Source organism: Cinclus cinclus, chromosome 11, assembly GCF_963662255.1.
Source record: "Cinclus cinclus chromosome 11, bCinCin1.1, whole genome shotgun sequence".
In the NCBI taxonomy this organism is placed as follows: Eukaryota; Metazoa; Chordata; class Aves; order Passeriformes; family Cinclidae; genus Cinclus; species Cinclus cinclus.
Genome location: NC_085056.1, coordinates 13,977,664 through 13,997,669, shown reverse-complemented (window position 1 = coordinate 13,997,669; position 20,006 = coordinate 13,977,664). Strand labels below are relative to the sequence as shown.

General features: G+C 38.7%; 1 protein-coding gene across 1 annotated transcript; it reads left to right on the top strand.

Annotated features, from left to right (window-relative positions):
* The first annotated feature begins 16,956 nt into the window (after positions 1-16,956).
* Positions 16,957-17,754, top strand: LOC134048139 (uncharacterized PE-PGRS family protein PE_PGRS20-like). The gene has a single exon (XM_062499738.1). It carries the CDS (start codon positions 16,957-16,959, stop codon positions 17,752-17,754), a length of 798 nt encoding a protein of 265 aa, XP_062355722.1.
* Positions 17,755-20,006: the final 2,252 nt, after the last annotated feature.

Here is a 20,006-nt window from a genome sequence, read left to right as displayed (position 1 = left end):
TGGTGCAGAATAACTTGGGATGCATCAGCAGTGGAAACTGAAACTGGACCACCCCAGAATTTCACAGACAAGTCAGTCATTCAGAGTAATAACTTTCAGATCATTAAGAGAATCACCCACACATGATCTAAAGAGGAAAAAATTCTAAACACCATTACAATTGTTGAGATACTCATAAGCCATTTCATTAAAAAATGTATTACAGGCTCATCAGCTTTTTACTAATTTGCTTGAGCTTTCCTAGAGCTCTCTGTTGTCTTTTCAAGGTAAGTCAACTTTTATTCCGAAGCCAAATGCTAGATGGAATGCCCTGAGATTCATAGCTTTTTCTGAAAATAGCCTTTCTGATCTTGCCTTGGCTGCCCACAGTGCTGCGTTGGCTGTCAGTGGGTTTGCATAATGCAATCTCTGCAGTAAATGGATTCCTTACTGAAAAGTATAACGTTTTAATGTCTGTGGAAATCATTGCAAAGAAAGCAATTTGTGTCTGGGACAGGCTTCAGTTTAACAGTCAATTTGACCAGTTTTAAAAGACTACTCTAAATATCCCCTTGAAATCATCAGTACAGCTACCACGGTACATCCCCAGAGACAGTCCTGAGCTAAGGAGAAAGAGAGCCCCAAATCTGCACCAAGGCTCTTCCCATGCATATGGAGAGAGCGAACCAAAGCTGGATTTGGGATCTCATGAGGACAGCAGACACCAGTGTGATGACCTGCTGACCCCTGCCTTTGCTCCCTTCCTAACTGTGAGCTGCCAGTGCTGGGGTCCAGGGTCAGCTAAAAGAGGAGCTGGCTTGGGCATGCCAGGGCTGATGACCAGACCTTGGAGGCTTTTGCTGCTGTGAGAGGGATAACCACCAGCATGAATGGACTTGCCCTCATCAAGTTTAAAACACCACCTTGTCCCACTCAGAGCTCCAATACTCTAAATTTAAAACTCAGTTTCTTCCCAACATCTCAGCAAAGAATTTTCAGAAATTATATTTTGAGGATCAGAATTAAATTTTTCTCACCACGGTACAGGGAAGTTCTTGCCACAGGAAACTCTTTGATGCCTCTAGTGAAGAGGCACTTGCCCTGAAATAAAGCCATACAGATTGCTCAGGAAAAATGGATACTGGACTCCAGCTGAGACATCCCTTTGCTGTCTGTGAAGATATTAACATATTCCAATAACCTACTTCTTTTAAAAGAACATGGTAATGCTGAGCAGTATAACCCTTGAGACTTCAAAGTTTAGGCAAAGGGTTAATACCCACTCACTGGCAGAGGACTTTGAGCTTATTGTGAGTACAAATTGTGATTCCTTTCCCCACATAGTTCCTATGCCTCAGTACTGGAGGATTTTTTTTAAAAGATATATGTGCAGAAAATTGTAAGTAAGTACTTCAGACACATATTCTCTTGTGTATCCTTGTAAAAAGGAAAGGGAAAAAGAAGTTATTATTTTTTTTGTGCCTAAATCTTTGAAGAATATGGTTAACTGAATAAAATACTAAAAATAAACACTTGGATCTTCTAACCAGAGCTTATATAGGAGATTAAATAATGCTGCATTATATGTAAAGATTCCTATAGGAACACCAGAGAACTGAGTATCCACATGTTGTTGACCATGGAATTTTAAACAGTGTTTTTCATAAGAGTCAAACTTACAAGGTAGAGAAATTTAAGAGGATTTGAAGGGCAAATGCACAAGCATGTCTGAAGGAAAGCCATTAATAGCATAAAATATTCGTCATAATAGCCTGATAAATGAGCTTTCATACATCCTCCTCAAGATTCACAGCATTTCAATATGCCTTTTTTTAATTACCAAATGTAAATGAATTGACCTTGAACATAACTTGAATGCTGGCTCATGATTCTTTACACGAAGTCTCAGTTCATTCAGCCGTGTCAGTGGAGTAAATTTACAGTCATTTTCCCTCTAATGCACAAGTCAGCAGAGGATGTTAAGGGTTCTTGCACTACAGTGTTCCTGCCAGTCAGCTGAGGGTATCTTCTACTTTCTGCCTGCAGTCTGTGGATGACTATTCTAAATACGTGTGAGCATCAGAAATGCAAATTTAAATCAATTTTGTAGAGAAAATAAAGAGGAAAATGTACAAAGGACCTTCAAAAATAGCTGCATTTCACTTTGTTGAGATACACCTTCCTCTTTTGCCATAGTAAATTTGTAATTAGGTAGAATTTATCTACCTTGGTACCTGCTGCATGTTCTGTAAGTGGCATAGCCCTGAGACAGGAACTGAGAGACTTAGACCATCAGAAGTTGCAACATTACACTCACTCCAATAACTGAGAATTCAATTCTGAATCAGTTTGGAAAAGCAACTTCTGTTTCCTATGTCCTTTTTATATTTCCACTTAAAGTTATTTTCCAGTTGTTGCATTACTGCTGCCTGGACTTAAAACTATTTTCCATTGTTTCCCGTCACTTCAGAGTAATTCCATCATTTCCCACAGTGCCTGGGAAATTAATTTCTTCAGGTGAACACAGGATTCATCTTTATACCACCCACACAATGTGTCAGACACAGAAAGGCCCACACCTTCCTAAAAAATTACCTTCACCCGGTCAGAACTGGCTCATCTTGACCAGAGATCCATCATTGGTGCCCCTGTGGCTCAGCATCCTCTGTCTCCACAAAATACTTCTCATTATATTAGAAATAAAAACTGTCCAACACAGAAAAACTGAAAACTTCTAGAAAAGGACAACAAAATAGCCCAGAAAAGTTCAGAAGAAGTATAGATGTTTACAGAAAAGCGTGTATCTTACCAAATTAGAATGAAGAGAAAAATAATGAGATCATTCCAGAGATGTCACTTTGCAATCAGTAACTGTGGCCTATTGCAAATGCTCTTGAAATAACCCTCTTCTAATTTGCTGGTGGTGTGAATTTGGGTTTGGAGAAAGGCCATATATCTTTTCATTATGAAGCAATTTTCTGATCCTCTGCTTTTATTACAGCTGTAGTCTTGACAGTCCATACCTAACCTTGATTATCATTTGATATTTATACAATGCTAACTGCAATCTTCTGCACAAAGCTGCCACAACCATCACAACTAACGATGCTTAATTCCACAACGGGATTCTTGCTTATTGTCTCCATTTGCCTTAAATTTTGAAATTTACTGCAAAAAGAGAGATAGATAGGGAGACACAAAGGAGAACCATCCAGGAGGTAAATGAGAAAAGGGACCTGTCAGCTGTAATTACTGTGGAAATGAAATACACAGCCTGTCTTAGTAATTCACACTCACCCACCATTTGTGTTTGGGATTTTTTAATAAAACAGCAGGCATATGTTTACATTTCTTATGACAGATATAATGTCTTATTTGTCTCCTCCTCTTCCAATGGGTTAAGTCCAAAAACTAACCTAAACTATTGTCTTACTGATATTTTTTAGAGCTTCAGCTCGAAGTTTCTCATTTTTCAGTAAAGTTGTATGGCATGTATGGCATTTCAGCATCACTCCAGCTTATTATCTCTCAAGCTTCAACATTCTTTTCTTCTAGATTTCATTATGAGTCATAGTTCATTCATTATTTTCTATTACTTCACTTTTAGTACTGACGTGCTAGACTGAAATATTCCAATCCATCCCATACTTGCATTATGTAGCCTGCTCGGGTTGTTTCTTTGAAATTTGTGTTTTTTCTTAAAAATGGGTAGATTAAATTGCTGCTACATGAACAAAAGAAAATGCTGGTAATAGGTACAAGTTAAAAGGCAAAAATATATAGAGAAAATCAGACACAGTAAGTAATACAGGAAAGATGGAAAGAAAAAGCAAGTTCTCTAAGGATTCCATGAAAATAAAACTGAATGCTCCTTTAGTGGGAGTCCTGCAGGTCAGAGACAGAACTGGCTTGCAAAGTCTACTTGTCATAGATTCAAACATTTTTGGATATAATTTGATTTCTGTGAAAGGATGATATTTTTTAGAACTTCTCCACTGCACTTGTATCCACACTAGCAGCATCTTTTCCAACACATCGCTCTTGTCTGTTGTATATGCCAGGATTGTCTCTTCTAGTTCTGTTCTCCATTCCTCATTCATCTCTTGCCTCGCAGTTGCAGTCTGCTCCTTCATCCCTGAAGAATAAAATAATGTCTATCCTCGTGGTGTATTTACAGATCAGGCAGACTAGAAATTAACTGGCTGCATTTTGAGTCAGAAAAGTCAAGAGTTTTATCACTCTGAGGTCCAGATGCCCAGGGAGAAAAGGTTTTAGTTGATGATCAGATGCTAAGGAGCTCCATAGAAAGGCAAGTGTGCACTTGCAATGAGTGTCTAGTCTAGTCTATACTGCATTATGGGAAAAAAATAATACTGGGAAAAGTAAAAATAAAAACCTTTTGGTTGTTATTGGGGACTGGGTTTATAACTGCAAGAAGAATATTCTCAGGACCACATGAAGTAGAATAGCATTAGTCTATAGGCATCTATTTCAAAGCTAAAGTTCTGCCAGTCCTTAAGACATATTCCTCTGTGAAATCTGTTACAATAGATTACAAATTCACATCCTCTGGCAGTTCATGGGACCAAGCATCAAGAAATACTCCACTCAGTTTTGAGGCTGAAATAGCACCACGTGCATTTTTGCACGCACAGTCACAGTTCTGAGTATTTATTTCTCTGTCTTTTTTGTTAAAACATAAATATATTCATATATTATAAACATATTTATGTTAATCACATTTTACCAATACATGTGTGTATTATATATTACATGCCTGATAAACTGGCTCTTTGAAAGAAGTGACCACTATTTGCATTATAATAAATACTCTATAAATACTGGAAGAAAACCTACTGCTTTTCTTCACTGTAATAAGATTACCTGTTTCCTAAATATCCTGAGAAATGGCTAGATAAGAATTCTTTTGTGTCTTTGGGAAGCTGTGGATGTAATACATAATGAAAGCTGTTTTTACATGACAGAGTACTCAAAAATCATTTTGAGCATAAAGTCATCATTTCCCACTTCATTAGCTTTTCAAACATATCAAAATTGCCAGTACCAAACAAATGTTCCCTCTTAATGTGATCAATTTTTAGTATTTCTGTATGTTGCACAGTAAAACAACAGTTTCAAATTAAGCATTGCTTTGGAATGTGGAAGCTGAGCAATTCATACTTTAAAAACTGATGGTTTTATTGGAGGATTCTTACGCTTCTATTTTTATTTTTTTAGGGACAGTTTGTCAAAATCTAGATCAGTAAACCTGCCTGCTTCACCAGAAATATTGACTATTTGCATCTACTTCACTGAGTGCAATTCATGAGGAACTCAGAGGATTTACCCTAAAATTACTAGCAAAGGTTCATAAATCCATTTCATTCTGCTTTATTGCCAAGCACTATTCTTTTGTTTCATCCCATTATGGTAAACTGGTGCAAACTGAAATAAAAATGTGAATCATGATACATTGCTGCTAGCAAAGTCCTGGTTTTATACAGTTCTGCAGATTATTTTAAGAGAGCATTGAAATATGATGTTAAAACATACTCGTTTGTGTCTGAAATAGCAGTAAGTATGAAGCAGGTCAAAGCAGAGTAGTATAACAATGCTTCTTTGACCTCTCACAAAATTTCGTTAAATTTATGGGATGATTTTAGTCCTTTGTGGATCTGACCTCCAGCATGGAGCTGGAAACCTTCCAGGCCACCATTGTTGGTACATTCCAGTATCATTGTTGCATCTAGACCATTTTAATTTCTGCCTGTGTCAGTCTGAAGTAACAAGCCCTCCTGCTCCATCACCAAAGGAAAACACACTGATCTTACCAAAGTCACCTGCTTGAAGTTCCAGACTTCATGCAGAGGACTCACAAATATCAGTGGTCACCCTGCTCATGCCTTTCTGAGATACTAATAAAGCTCAGATTGCAAAAGTGTAAAACAGTACTGCACTACAAGCTCCACAAGTGAACCAAAGAAAACTCTCTTACATGGAAAGGAATGTATGATATCCTATGGGACAGTAAATAAACCAGGCAGGGTGGCAACACCCTGCACAGTATGACAAGGCATGAAACCCTGGATGCAGCAGCCACTAAATTACTAAAATCCAGCACAACTGTGGGAATTGAGTTCATGGATATGGAAACACCAATGGTAACTAGATTCCATAGTACCTTAACAGAAATATTGGGGCTTTATGTAGTCACTCAAAGCGTTTCCTTTTGTACTTTGTTTTTCTTTACTTAGCATGGAGGGGTTTTGCTGTATCTTGAGACTTTGCCTCAACAAATCCCTGATGCCAAGACAGGAGTGTGTTTTAATCAGTGGGTTGGAGGTTTATGCAGCTGCTCTGTGCCTTCCTCTGTGCTTGCTGGTACAAAGAAAAGGGAGCAGAGCCATCCATCCACGACAGTCAGCACCAAACCTGCGCCACTGACCCCAGCTGGGCTTGAACCAAATCAACTGTGGGTTCTCTGAACAAAGTACAGGTACAGATTCATTTATTAACTATACAGATAACAAGAAGTATTCATCTTGAAGCAAACAAAAGCTCTATTTATGTGTGAAATACCAAAGAACCAAAGAAATACCAAGATTTGGCCTTCACATTTTCTTGTTTTGCGCTGTAGTTATGCGCTAAAATATTTGACCTGTTCAGGTGTCTGTGACTCTGAGTGAAATACCATCTGTATTTCATGATCATTCAGTAAATAACTTCTGGCAGTGCAGTTAAAAAGAGTCATAAACTGTGTGATTTATTTGATAATGGAATAATGGTCTCCTTTGCAAACCCAGACTTTGATTTATCTGCACAGAATTTTTACCAGCATGACACAGATGAAATTGATCATATTTCAAACATACTCTGAAGGAAAACTGGGGTGGGGCACTTAAGAAGAAACTTAAATTAGAAACTCACATTTTAAAGAAAAAAGCTTAGGCAAATGTACAATAAATTGAACAGCAGAAGCATGATTAAAACTCCTCACAGAAAAAAAAAAACTATTCAACTCATCCTATGTGAATTGACAAAGATTAAGCACTGAAATGGTTCTATATGCTGAGAAACATCTTTCATAACTCACATAATATTGCAGATAATTAAAAATCTGATAACTTATTTAGTGACAGGGATAATACTGAGCATAGAAAGTGGTACAGATAAATCATTCTCATGTTACAGATCAAAATATAGAAGGCAATTGAATAGTTTTTATTAATACATGACGATGACTTTGCCTAACTCATTTGAATATATATATTTACACTTGTATATGTACAGTGCAATTTACATGCAATTAAATAAAAAAAAGGTTCCTAACAAATTAATACCTGAGTATTGAATATTTAAAGCTAAAGATACCTAAATGTGTAAACTATCTAGATAATTCAGGATATGTGAGATGAAACAGAACATTTAATTACTATTAAAGAACACAAAGTCCCTCAGTCCTAAAGCATACATTTCAATATTTACATTAAAAAAAAAAAAAACAAACAGTGTTGCAATATAGAATTCCCTGGGAATAAAAACAATTAGAATATTTGCTAATTAAAGATAACTGAAGACCAGAAAGTACACTGAGGTGTGGTCTAATTCTGATCTGTTTATGAGGAAAAATTCAAGGTATTTAAATTTCTATAACTTAAGTGTTTCTCATTCCCTCTGCCCCCATCACAGCTGGTTTCCATTTCAGATCTGTGAGTTCTCTGAGAACAGACCCATGTACTTTGGCATGATTTCTTTCCCCTGCTTCCATGGTGCTGGGTCATTGAAGGCATGCAGTGTGCAGACTCCTCTTGGTGCTTAAACCACTCAGCTACCCAGCAAAGCAAAAAGGTCAGTTCCACAATGGCAAAATTCATCAAACCTTTTCTTAATCTGCTATTTCATAAACTCTCCGAAGGGCTTCCTGCTTTTGACACCTTACTCTCAGTTCATATTGAAATTCCCAAACCAAAGTGACATTCTGTAAGGACAAATATCCTGTCACAGCCTGGCAGAGCTGTGCTAATGGAACTTTAGTTCTATTATCTAGTTCCATGCTAATAGAACTCCCTGAGTATCCTCCTCATGACACCAGGTTTCTAAGTAGTGTCCTGGGAGTCCAAATGAAGAAAGAACTCAAACTAAAGTAAATATTCATGCATTATTAAATGCATGTTGTTAAAAAGCCACCACACAGGCCACCCCTTCTTTCCACCTCACATCCTGCAGGCTTTCCAGGGTCTCTCACCTTGAAACTCCTGCCAGGTTTGTTCCTCTCCAGGGTACAGCTATGCACTCTGTGTGAACATAAAGCTAAATCAGGCACTTCACATTTCACTGTCATTCGATGTGGAAACAGTTTTAACTGATCATTATTCTTATATAGCACTCAGCTCGTACTTCTGCTTATGCTATCAGCTTCTATTAAATTCTCTGTAATATGTGATTCATCCAGAAAAGATGCATTTACTGTTTTGCGTCTTTATTCAGGTAGATGGACACTTTCAGTCCCAGTTTTGTCACTGTTCCAGGACTTTTCTGCCTTCATCCCTGCTCTTATCTCAGTTTAGAGCTGGGTAGGACAGGCAGCAGCAGCCCTGGACACTTGGCTTCCCCCCAGGTCCCTGCATTCCACCCCAGGGCCAGCCACAGCCACCTCTCCTGGACTGATGTCCTGGGGTGGCTGACAAACCTCTGACAATTAATTAACAAAACCCCACCACAGTCAAGTGCCACTGACAAAAATCTATGGATCTTGCCCATAGTCCAAAGTATGTTTTCACAGAAAAAATACCTTGCACAAAACCCTGAACTGCCATTAATACAGTCTATTTGCCTTCATTTACCCTCACCTTTAATACAGAGCAAGTTTCTGTCAGTCACTTAAAAACAGCAAAGTCTAATTGCAATTTACCAACAAGGCTTTTATTTCTAAAATATGTTATGTAGATAAGGAATACTTGAAAGCTTAATGACTTCTTACTAGATCAGTGATCTAACACATAAAGGTGTTTGTCTTTTTAAAGGAAAAACAAAGGTTTTAGGCTCCAGTCTCATTTCCTTTGAATAATTTTTCAAAAAATTTAAAAAAGGTAGAAAGGCTTTATTTAGTTTTAACAAGGTCAACAGACCAAAGAAAAAAAAAACTAAAATTAAAATAAACAGCTGGTACCAGAGTAGGGGAGAAAGCAAACCAAAAAGCAATGTAAGCTTGAGAGTCATAGGAGTTTTACTATTTGAAACCTCAACATTATCCAACACTTTGCTCAAAAATCATGCCTGTTTTAAAATTCAATATTCACTTCCCCTCCATGGAGTCTGAATTCAGCCTAAGCTCCCACACTGCTTTTATTGACCACCCCCTGAAGCCACTACCACCACTGCAGCTGTAGCCAGGGACTGGCTGAGCTGGACTTTTTCATGTCCAGTTTTGCCACCATTTGAGCACATGAGGGATTTATAATATGACACTTCTCAACCAAGTGACAAATTCTGAAACAAGAAGGTCAGATGATCTCAGAACCATCTCAGTATCAAAATAAAATGTATTTCCATGCAGATTTTTATGATAGCTGTCTTTATTTCTTAAGGGAATTGTCCCAGCTTGAGTGAAATGACACTCTGAGTTATTCAGCAAAAAGTGAATATGACCAGTTCTTGTACTGGTGGGTCACCCCTGTCAGACTGTCTTGATAAATAGAAAAGTCTGTCAGCACACAACAGAGAAGATTTCTTTCAAATTGAGCACGCCCCAGAGAATACTTTTTGTCTGAAACATACTGATGTATAAGTTATCTTCTTCATTAACAATACAGAAAATTTTACTGGGAATTGCAGGAGGGAAAAGATTAAGAGTATTAAATTTTATGTGGTTATAGAGTCTGGCACATACTCTCAGAATTATACCAAAATATCCTATCAATTAAAAAACAGAAGTGCTTCCTTCAGCTGTAGCCATTATTCTAACTCCTTGAGCAAGCTCAAGAAAATGTTTCTCATAAAGGTTCGTCACATTTTCAGAAGTGTGCAGCTCACAACAATGCACAGGTGGACAACATTCAAATTTTAAATTGTTGTAGGTAAAATCTTTTTTTTTAAAGCCTGAAAATACAGCTAAGTGAAACTTACATATTTTCTGTACCTTTCTTTTCTCCCAAATATTCCAATACTCAAAAACTCTATTACATTCAACACATCATGGAATTTTCAAAGTTTCAATTCAGAATTGGCATTGACCCCTACTTCTAGTGGCTTACTCCTACTCATTTTAGTTCAGAAATAGAGAGAGGATGTAAGAAAATACCATTATCAAAGATACCTTGAAAGAAGTACAGTTCTACTGAATTTCAATGGATTATGTTGGAGTTTTAATTCAAAAAACAAAACACTATCTTGTGGTTACTTTTTTCCCTCAAGTTTGGACCTTGAAAGGCTGGTAATTTTTTTCAGTATATTATAGGATGAAAAAGAGAAGGAATTGAATGTTATTCCACATTTTTGACTCAGAGCTCACCAATGGTCAAAAAGTCAGACAGACTGGAATGAAAAATAGGATTTTGAGTCTTTACCACTGCATTGTTTATGTCTGTGAATAAAGGTCAGTGCATTATCACATCCCATAGTAAGAGATTACTGCAGCAGTACCAACAGGCTGCCCTTTGAGCACTTTGACCCTAAAACATCTATGTTGGCAAACCAGGAAGAAACCAATGAAGATGACTTTTCCCTCTGAGCTTGAATGCCAGACTACCACTTCAAAACTTGAATTATAAAGCCAGGTCCAGAGGGGAAATATTGGATCAGCTGCTTTGGGCTGTTAGAAAGGCACAGTCAGGCATGCACCAAGGGCAGGGCTTGGCCTTGGGGTTTATTTCATCCAGGTTTTGGTGCTTTATCAGGAGACCACAGCTTTGTGACTCCCTGGATTATGCCAGGTTACATTCTCCAGCTGTCAGGACTTCCCATGGAAAGAGCAATAATAATATTGATATATATAGTAATACACATATATATACACACACACACACATATATACACATATATATATGCGTGTGTGTGTATATAAGAATACACAGTCAAGCTCACCAAAAATTTGGCAGAATTTTGGCTTGGAGGAAAAAACAGCTTTGTGGTCATCACTCCTTCATATGTCACTGGAGTAACCATGCAATTTATAAGGCTTGAGTTTAACAACTGGCAAGTGTTCTGTGTTACTGCTGGTTTATCACTTACTGAAATTGTTTTAATAACAGTCTTTATAAATTTATTATAGAAGTCATCTAGCAAGGTTTTAATTTTCTCCAGACATGCTAGCTCTTAAACCATAAGACTGTCAGACTTTTTGTTCAGAAAGCCTTCACAGAAACAAGATCACAAATATCAAAATAATTGAATTTACTCAGGTTAGTGTAATAATAAAGTGTTCTGCTTTATGTAAATTCCTATGAAAGCCAGACAGACCAAGTAATCACTGATGATATTGCCAAACACTGGCACAGAAGCAGTGTCATATTAATAAAGCGTTTCTGAATTGCTTCATCCTGCAAAGAAGGATGCTCCACATCCATAAGTGGAGCATGGATGAAATAGGTATCAGCATTCACCAAACTGGAATACCTAATCCCATTTTAAAAAAATCACTCTGCTAATTCACTTTTCCTTCTAAATAAGCAGAGAAGCTAAATATAAACAAGATTCACTGTACATTTTAAAAATACACTTTAAACAACTTATTCATATCAATCAATTTCAGCCAAGGATAAGGGGTTTTGAGAGTCTATATGATTTTATCTAAGAGCAGACCTGCTGATTCAGAGGCAATCACTCTCAGGATTATCTCTGATTATTATGGATCCACCAAAAACACACGTGGACCAGAACACAGAGAAATTAATTAATGTGAGTGAAACTGAACCAGCAGCTGCTGAATAAAATTCTGTCAAAATATCCTCCCAGGGAATGTTTCTATAAAGTATTAATAAAGTGTGCCCACTGCAGCAATACAATATGGATTTATCCCAAAGGAGTATGAATAGGGGCATCTTCCCATTAGAGGGCAAAAAGCCTTTTTTCTGTCTGTTTAGCTCCAATGAAATTGCATCCAGTGGTGAGATCCCATCCATCAGATTGTTATGTGGCAATATTGGTGGCAGCCATTGTTTGCAAGAAATCTTGAAATATAATGAAGCAATAAGATAAACAGGAAGGAAGGGAGAGTTTCGGAGCAGCCTTGTGTGTGTACTTGTTATTCTTGCCACTTGCTGTGAATATCACTGGGAAAGGTCATTTGGATTTAGCAGTTCACAGCATCATGAACTGCTGGCTCAGATAAAGGCATTAGACTGTGGAAGATGATAATATGTTCTTCCTTCTCTAAGATATTAATCTAAGCTACACCTCTTGATCTCTAGACAAGAATTTTAATTTGCCCAGCAAGGATAACACTGAACACCATCAAAATATTTTCTTTTGATAGTGGAGCACTAGCACAGAAATGCCTTTTAATGACCCATTTAAATCCTACTGTTTACAGCAGATTAGTGCAGCCGTGCAGTGCAGCCAGTCTAAGGACACTCACTACCCCATAATTGTGTGGATGCTACCAAAAATCACCTCCACAGAACTGTGTCTACCAAAAATCACCTCCACAGAACGAACTATGTCTACCAAAAATCACCTCCACAGAACTATGTCTACCAAAAATCACCTCCACAGAACGAACTATGTCTACCAAAAATCACCTCCACAGAACTGTGTCTACCAAAAATCACCTCCACAGAACTATGTCTACCAAAAATCACCTCCACAGAACTATGTCTGGCAGAGACCTGAAAGCTGCTCACTGTACTTTTCCTGACTATGAAAAAAGCATCATGTTATTTTCATGACTCACATCACTTGAGGAACTGATGTGATAGATAAATAAATTGCTAGATTTCAGCTTGTTTTCCCTCTTTCCTCTATTGTCGTTCTTGAAACAATTCACTTTAATACCATCTGCAAGGAGATGATGGTAACACCCCCAAAAGAGTGGGGAAATAGCACTGACCTGTCTGTGGGCATGACTTTGGGAAAGATGTTTCACTTCTCCCACAGCTCCTCTGTACACATCCAGAAATTCATTAATTAACAATGAACAAGCTTCCTAGATTTCCATAGTGGTTTCTGAAAATGAGGTTCAGGTGACTCCTGCATCCTTTAGGAATCTAGGTTGAACCATATATTAAAATTACTATCTGTTTCCTGCACATTAGCTGCAAAGTAAAATAGTTTAATGCAAGGTATTTTACATGCATCAGCATTCAAAATTTGTGAAAGAGGGATTGAAGGTTTGATAGATCCTTGACAAGACTAAGCCAAGCTTTCAGTGTATACTAAACACCCAAGTTAGCACTTTTCTTACCAGCTGCAATATTTTCCATGCTCGCAAAAAAAACATACTTCAGGAACAGCAAAATTACATGGGGTAGTGTAAAAGCACGATCCTTAAATATTAAAAACAAAACCACAAAACCCAACAAACCAAGAAACAATGACCAAAACAAAAAAAAAAAAAAAAAAAGACAACACATTAAAAAAATTATTATGATTTTCCTGGTCTTATTGCTTTTAGCTTTAGATGATTAGTCCCTCAACATTTCTCAAGTTTCTCAAGATTCAAGAAAGTAATAAAATTAAAGACCTAGAGCAAAGCTACCTTCTGCTCACCATGTGTGAAATTTTCAACATTTTAAGAACTATCAAAATGTGTTTTAATTATTCTTCACTTTTTTCCCCAAATCAAGAATAAATAATAAGAAACATTTTGAATTTCTCCATTTAATCACTGAAAAATCAGTCAAAAGCTCTAACTCTATTTAGTATCTGGCTCTAACAGTAATTAGCATCTCAAGCAGTACCAAATACAATTAAAATGTGCTTCTAAGCATTCACATCATGTAATTTCTTTTGTATCTTTATGTTCCAACAGGAGAGAAGAAAAATATTTCTGTGCCAAAAAGTAGCAGAAGAAAAGCAAATTACTACAAAACTGTATAAATGAGAAACTTAGAAATGTGTTTTAGCATTTCTAGATTAACTTATTTGAGTGAGGTCTAGTTACCAAATGCAAGGTCAAATTGGTTTTGTTTAGAACACACCACGTTTGACAAGAAGCACTTCAATGAAATGAGAACCAGCCAGAACTAGTTTAAAGAACTGCTATTGTGATTTTCAGGAACTTCATAGAAACTATTTCCTGGGATTTTTTGATATCAGAGAGATGGCTGAAATGGAAGCATTGCATGGCCATTTTTGAACAAGCGTTTGCATCCAGAGCCTCGACCATGATTAATATAAGAGCATTTGCTGGACTTAAAATCCATAAAATAGAAGCTTTCCAGGATTCCCAGTCACACCATAGCAGCAATGGTCAGCAGCAGGAAGCAACTGCATAAATGAGACCCAGCCTGAACAATGTTTGCTTGAGATTTATCTGTTTATGCTGGACAAACTTGAACAATGGGTTGTTAAAAGTTAAAATATTTAGAATTCACCCAGAGTAAAAAGCCGAGTTTGACAACTGTGTCCCTGCTCCCACCAATATTTAAGTATTTACAGACATCTGGGAAATCTTTTTGAAGCAGAGTCATTTCTCACTGCATTTCCAGGGTTTACATGCACATCCCAGCTAAACTTTGTCATCGATAACCTTGAAGAAAATTAAAGAACTAATTTGATAATATTATTAAATAATTTAAGACCATATTTCTAGAAGTACTACAGTGCCTTGAAAATTTGATTCACTGTGGGGAAAAAAAAATAACAAACACCCCAGAAGGCAGCTGACGGGCCAATACAAAGAAGCTTTGGAAGTGACCAGTATCCAAATTAGAACCATGACCCAAATCTCACGTGGCTCTGAGCAGCAGAAGTAGCTTTCAGGAATGCTTGTGTGAATCCTGGATCCAGATAAGAACAGTGTGTGGTTTCACAGAACTCATGACACTTAAGGTAAAGACTTACTGAATTACCAACAACATTTAATAAAAGTTGGTAAGAGGTCTGTTTTCAAATCAGCAGTGAATTTGACATTTACCATATGTTCACACATGGCTTTCTTCCCTGTTTGAACAGTATAAAAACTTCCCATAAAGCTTCACTAATTAAATTAAAATAAAAAATGACAAACAGGATGAAGAGCTGACAGTTTTTGTAAGACCAAGCCAGGCTAAGTATTTATCTTAAATCCTAATAGCACCATCTGATGGAGGATCACCACAACACTACAGCAGAGATTCAAAGTGTGCTAGACATTAATTTGAAAATATTTTAATATATTTCTTTATTTTGTGTATTAAGCTGTAAACACAAGAATACAGAATAGCAATGATCTGCTAAATAAACCTAAAGCAGATTATATTTTAAGTCAAGAAAAATTTGATTTAGTAGGAAGTAAATCCAGTCTGAGGTTAAGCCAAACAGAAGAAAAGCAATTTCTTTCCAGACCCCTCTTTTATAAGTCTGGACAATAAATTTAAACACATCTTGTAACCAATTCAAGTCTTTATGGCCCTTGAGCACACAGGTTGCCCACACAGGCTAAAGTAAAAGTGAAGAATAAACTTTTGTGCTCCCTTAGAGGGCACCAAGTAGAGCAATATTTTTAATATGTGATTCACTAAATACCAGAATGGTGTAAGAGAAGAGCACAGGCATCACAAGGGCAACTGGAGGAGAAACCTGAGGGTCAGAGAGCTGCATGGAAGATACACCAAATATCTAATCAGGAGAGTGTTAAACAAAAATTAATTATATAAATATAAGTAGGTCCACATTTAATTCGGTTGGGATTACAGTTCCAGATAAAAAGAATTTACTCTGCTTTGCCATATCAGATGGGCCTTCAACTCAAAGGCTCCTCATCCCAGCTCAGCCAGGAAGAGTAAATTCACAAAGAGCAGGCCTTCCCTTTGGCAGCCCTAAGTGCCTGCAGTTTGGACATTCTCTCTGTTGCCAGATTAGTTACTGAGTCCTTAAATACCTCCACACATATGGAGAATTTGGCCCAATCCTTCAGCTTTTCTACTTTCTGCCATGCCTGGCCAGTCTCCTTCAATCCATTGCCTCTACCAGATCTGAAGAGATTCCAGATATGATCCCTTTTTATTTTAACTCAACCTTTCCCCCCTCCCATTTTCTAAAAGGTCAAGAACCTAAAAAGTTACTTTAACTTTGAAAGTGCACAACTCCAATACGCTTTTCCCCTTTACTGGAGTGTAACACCAAGAGTAAAACTGTGAGTCCAAGAGAACTGCTCCACTATCAACGTGGAAATCCAAGGATCTGCTGCCAGACCTCATTAACATAATGCTGTGAATCATCAGAACAGTACTAAATAAAGCAAAAGGGGGGAAACCAGAAAAAGAGTGATAGGTGCTTGAGACAGAGCAGACAGTGGGAAATGTAGAGGAACCTAGGAAAAAATAAGTTAATTAACTGCTCCTACATAGTCAGATAAAACCATGTGGATCACCACACAAGGGTTCTATTGCTGCTTTGCAGAAACAGGTTGGATTTTAGGTGCCCTTGTGTTCAGACTAGTATGAAGAAGAAGCATTTTGATCTGTTGACTTGTGAGATTAGGAATACCTTTAGTTCCTGGCATATACCCTGAAGAAACCTACATCATCCAAGGAAATACTGATATTGTTATTGATCTGCTTTAAACCAAACAAGGACAAGAAGTGTCCACAGAGATTGTGGAGCAGCTCACAGGGCTGGATGAACACAGGCTACTTAGGAAGGACAGGCCAGGAAGGCAAGGAAGGAAACTGTCCCTGGGTGGAATGGACAGCACCTGGAACGGGAGGGATGATGGACGGCAGCTGGAATGGGAGGGAGGGATGAACAGCTGGAACGGGAGGGATGAACAGCTGGAACGGGAGGGATGATGGACGGCAGCTTGAACGGGAGGGATGATGGACGGCTGGAACAGGGGGGATGGACGGCTGGAACGGGGGGGATGGACAGCTGGAACGGGGGGGATGGACGACGGCTGGAACGGGGGGGATGGACAGCTGGAACGGGGGGGATGGACAGCTGGAACGGGGGGGATGGACGACGGCTGGAACGGGGGGGATGGACGACGGCTGGAACGGGGGGGATGGACGGCTGGAACGGGAGGGATGGACAGCTGGAACGGGGGGATGGACGACGGCTGGAACGGGGGGGATGGACGGCTGGAACGGGGGGGATGGACGGCTGGAACGGGGGGGACGGACGGCTGGAACGGGGGGGATGATGGACGGCAGCTTGAACGGGGGGGATGGACAGCTGGAACGGGGGGGATGGACAGCTGGAACGGGGGGGATGGACGGCAGCTGGAACGGGGGGGATGGACGGCAGCTGGAACGGGGGGGATGGACGGCTGGAACGGGGGGGATGGACGGCTGGAACGGGGGGGATGGACGGCTGGAACGGGGGGGACGGACGGCTGGAACGGGGGGGACGGACGGCTGGAACGGGGGGGATGATGGACAGCAGCTGGAACGGGGGGGATGGACGGCAGCTGGAACGGGGGGGATGGACGGCTGGAACGGGGGGGATGGACGGCTGGAACGGGGGGGATGGACGGCTGGAACGGGGGGATGGACGGCTGGAACGGGGGGGATGGACGGCTGGAACGGGGGGGATGATGGACAGCAGCTGGAACGGGGGGGATGGACGGCGGCTGGAAAGGGAGGGATGGACGGCTGGAACGGGAGGGATGATGGACAGCAGCTGGAACGGGAGGGATGATGGACAGCAGCTGGAATAGGTGGAGCTCTGCCTGGGGAAGGGAACGAGCCAGGTGAGAGCTCCTGGGTCAGGGGTGGGGGCAGAGCACCGTGGCACAAATTGCAGGAGGTGACACCTTCAGACAACTGTTACAGAAGGAGCCCCACATTTGCAGGTCTTGGTTCCCCCTGGATCCTTTTCCAGCCCTGTATCTGCTGGAAAGGCACCAGCAATCCCCACATCAGGGATGTGTTGAGGATAACTTGCTGACACATCCGATCCAGGAGGCAGCAGATGCAGGTTCTCTGCTGGACCTGATATTTGCAAAGATCTGGCTGGGGATCTGAATGTAGATAAAATCTGAAGCAGGGCCTCAGAGATGCTGCAGAATATCTGACCCTGGAGAAACCCAAACCTGACTGGACAGGGCCCTGAGCAATTTGATCTAATTAACTTATCTTTGTAAAGTGGTTTGGATTAGAAGAAGACCTCAAGAGGAACATTTCAACTAGAGCTGATCTTTATTTCAGATAAATCTACTTTTAAAATGCTTTCCAAAGGCATTTTTTTCAATAAAATAGAGGTCTCTTAAGATATGCTTTAAGGAAAAAAATTACCAACAGGTTTTTGTTAGAATTATTTCTCTGAATCTCAGGATAGAAAACAAAACAAACAAGCAAGTTTCTTCACAGTTGTACCTTTCTGAAACCAAACACACAAAATGTTAAGAAGCAAGATAAATGATAACACACTGCTGGGTTCAGAGTATTGTGCAGTGTGGAAATAAATAACAGACATGAGAGTGAATTCTGAAGCAGAAGACGTAAGTAAAAATAATGGAAAGAAAGAAAATGGAGAACAGGACACAAAGGCTGAAGCCATCCTAGTTATGCCTGTTTTGAAAAGTAGAATCCTCCAGTGGAAAATAAAGGCAGCCAACAAGAATAGACCTTGGAGCCCAAGTGTTTGGAACTAAGCACACCTGCTGTTCAGTCAGCTCCTCACGTCCTCTCTCACAACCTTGCTCAAATAAATGCTTCCTGCTTTGCATTCACAGGACAAAGGAAAATGGGACATTTTTTGCAATAAAAATTTAAAAGGCTTGTTACAGCTTTTTTACTGCCTTTAGTACGCATTGATGTTTATGCTTCATTACTTTAATTTTTGGGTTTTTATTACTGTTAGTGCCCTAAAGTTAAGGTGGTAAACTACAAGCTTTTAAAACAAGCAGATGCTTCCTTATGGTGGAAAAAGACTGAAGTTATTTTTATGCCAAGAATAAATTTTAACTTTTAATAGCCTTCTGGAAAAAAGTCTCTTTTTGAAGCAGGCATAAAATACATGAATTATTTAATATCTGTAATTCATTTATAAGACTGGAAATCCTTTCTAGACGTGGTGTTAGCATGGTCACTAATGCATCAATAAGAGCATGAACAGGTCAAAATCATCCTTGTCATGACTCTATTGACTTTATTGAAGTTCTGCAAGAAAGAGTATTAATTACCTGAACAGTGCAAGAACGCAACATTTTCAGTTTCTTTTCAAACTTTACACAGAATACAATACATTGTGAAGTACACAAAAACACTGAAACAAAACAGAAACACCAACAAAGAAACCAAACAAAAAAAAAAAGAGAGAGAGAGATAAAAATAAAAACTATATTGTTCTGTAAGTTACAAAATGTTTTCACCTTTTAGGAATTTTTCAGTTGTGGTGGAGATTCAACTACTTCACAAGCACTGCTTGCTCCTATTGTCAGGTTCTACTCCTTTTGGCAATACTGCAAATATTAATGCTATCTTTGCATAAACTAGCTCTTAGTTTGTTTCTTCATTGCATGTTATGCTCTGGTGAAAGGGTTGTTTTTAACAGATACTATGAAAAATTCACTACTGAAGAATATTAAGAAATTACAAAATTACAAAGATGTTTATTCTCTGATCATTATTTTTGAAAATTATTACTTGCCTGCTTCCAAAAGCAATTTGATGCTGGACAAACAAGATTTACTGACTATGAATATATAAAAATGTAAAATCACTCATTTGGATAACTTTTCAGTTTGTTTATTTTTGTAATTTGTAATACGTGTAAGATCAATTCTTGAAATTAATACTATCAGAAACAAAAGCCCTCAAATTACTCTTTTTTGTTACGTGGTGAAATCAAGATAAATAAATCAATTACAATTGACTTAAATAAATTACATTCTCTAATGAGTAAAATAACTGTATTTTAAAAACTGAGTAAGATCAGAACACAGTGCT

Bases quoted from the DNA above. Each gene is read 5' to 3' on its own strand.
- LOC134048139 (XM_062499738.1), top strand. From the start codon at position 16,957: ATGGACGGCTGGAACGGGGGGGATGGACAGCTGGAACGGGGGGGATGG.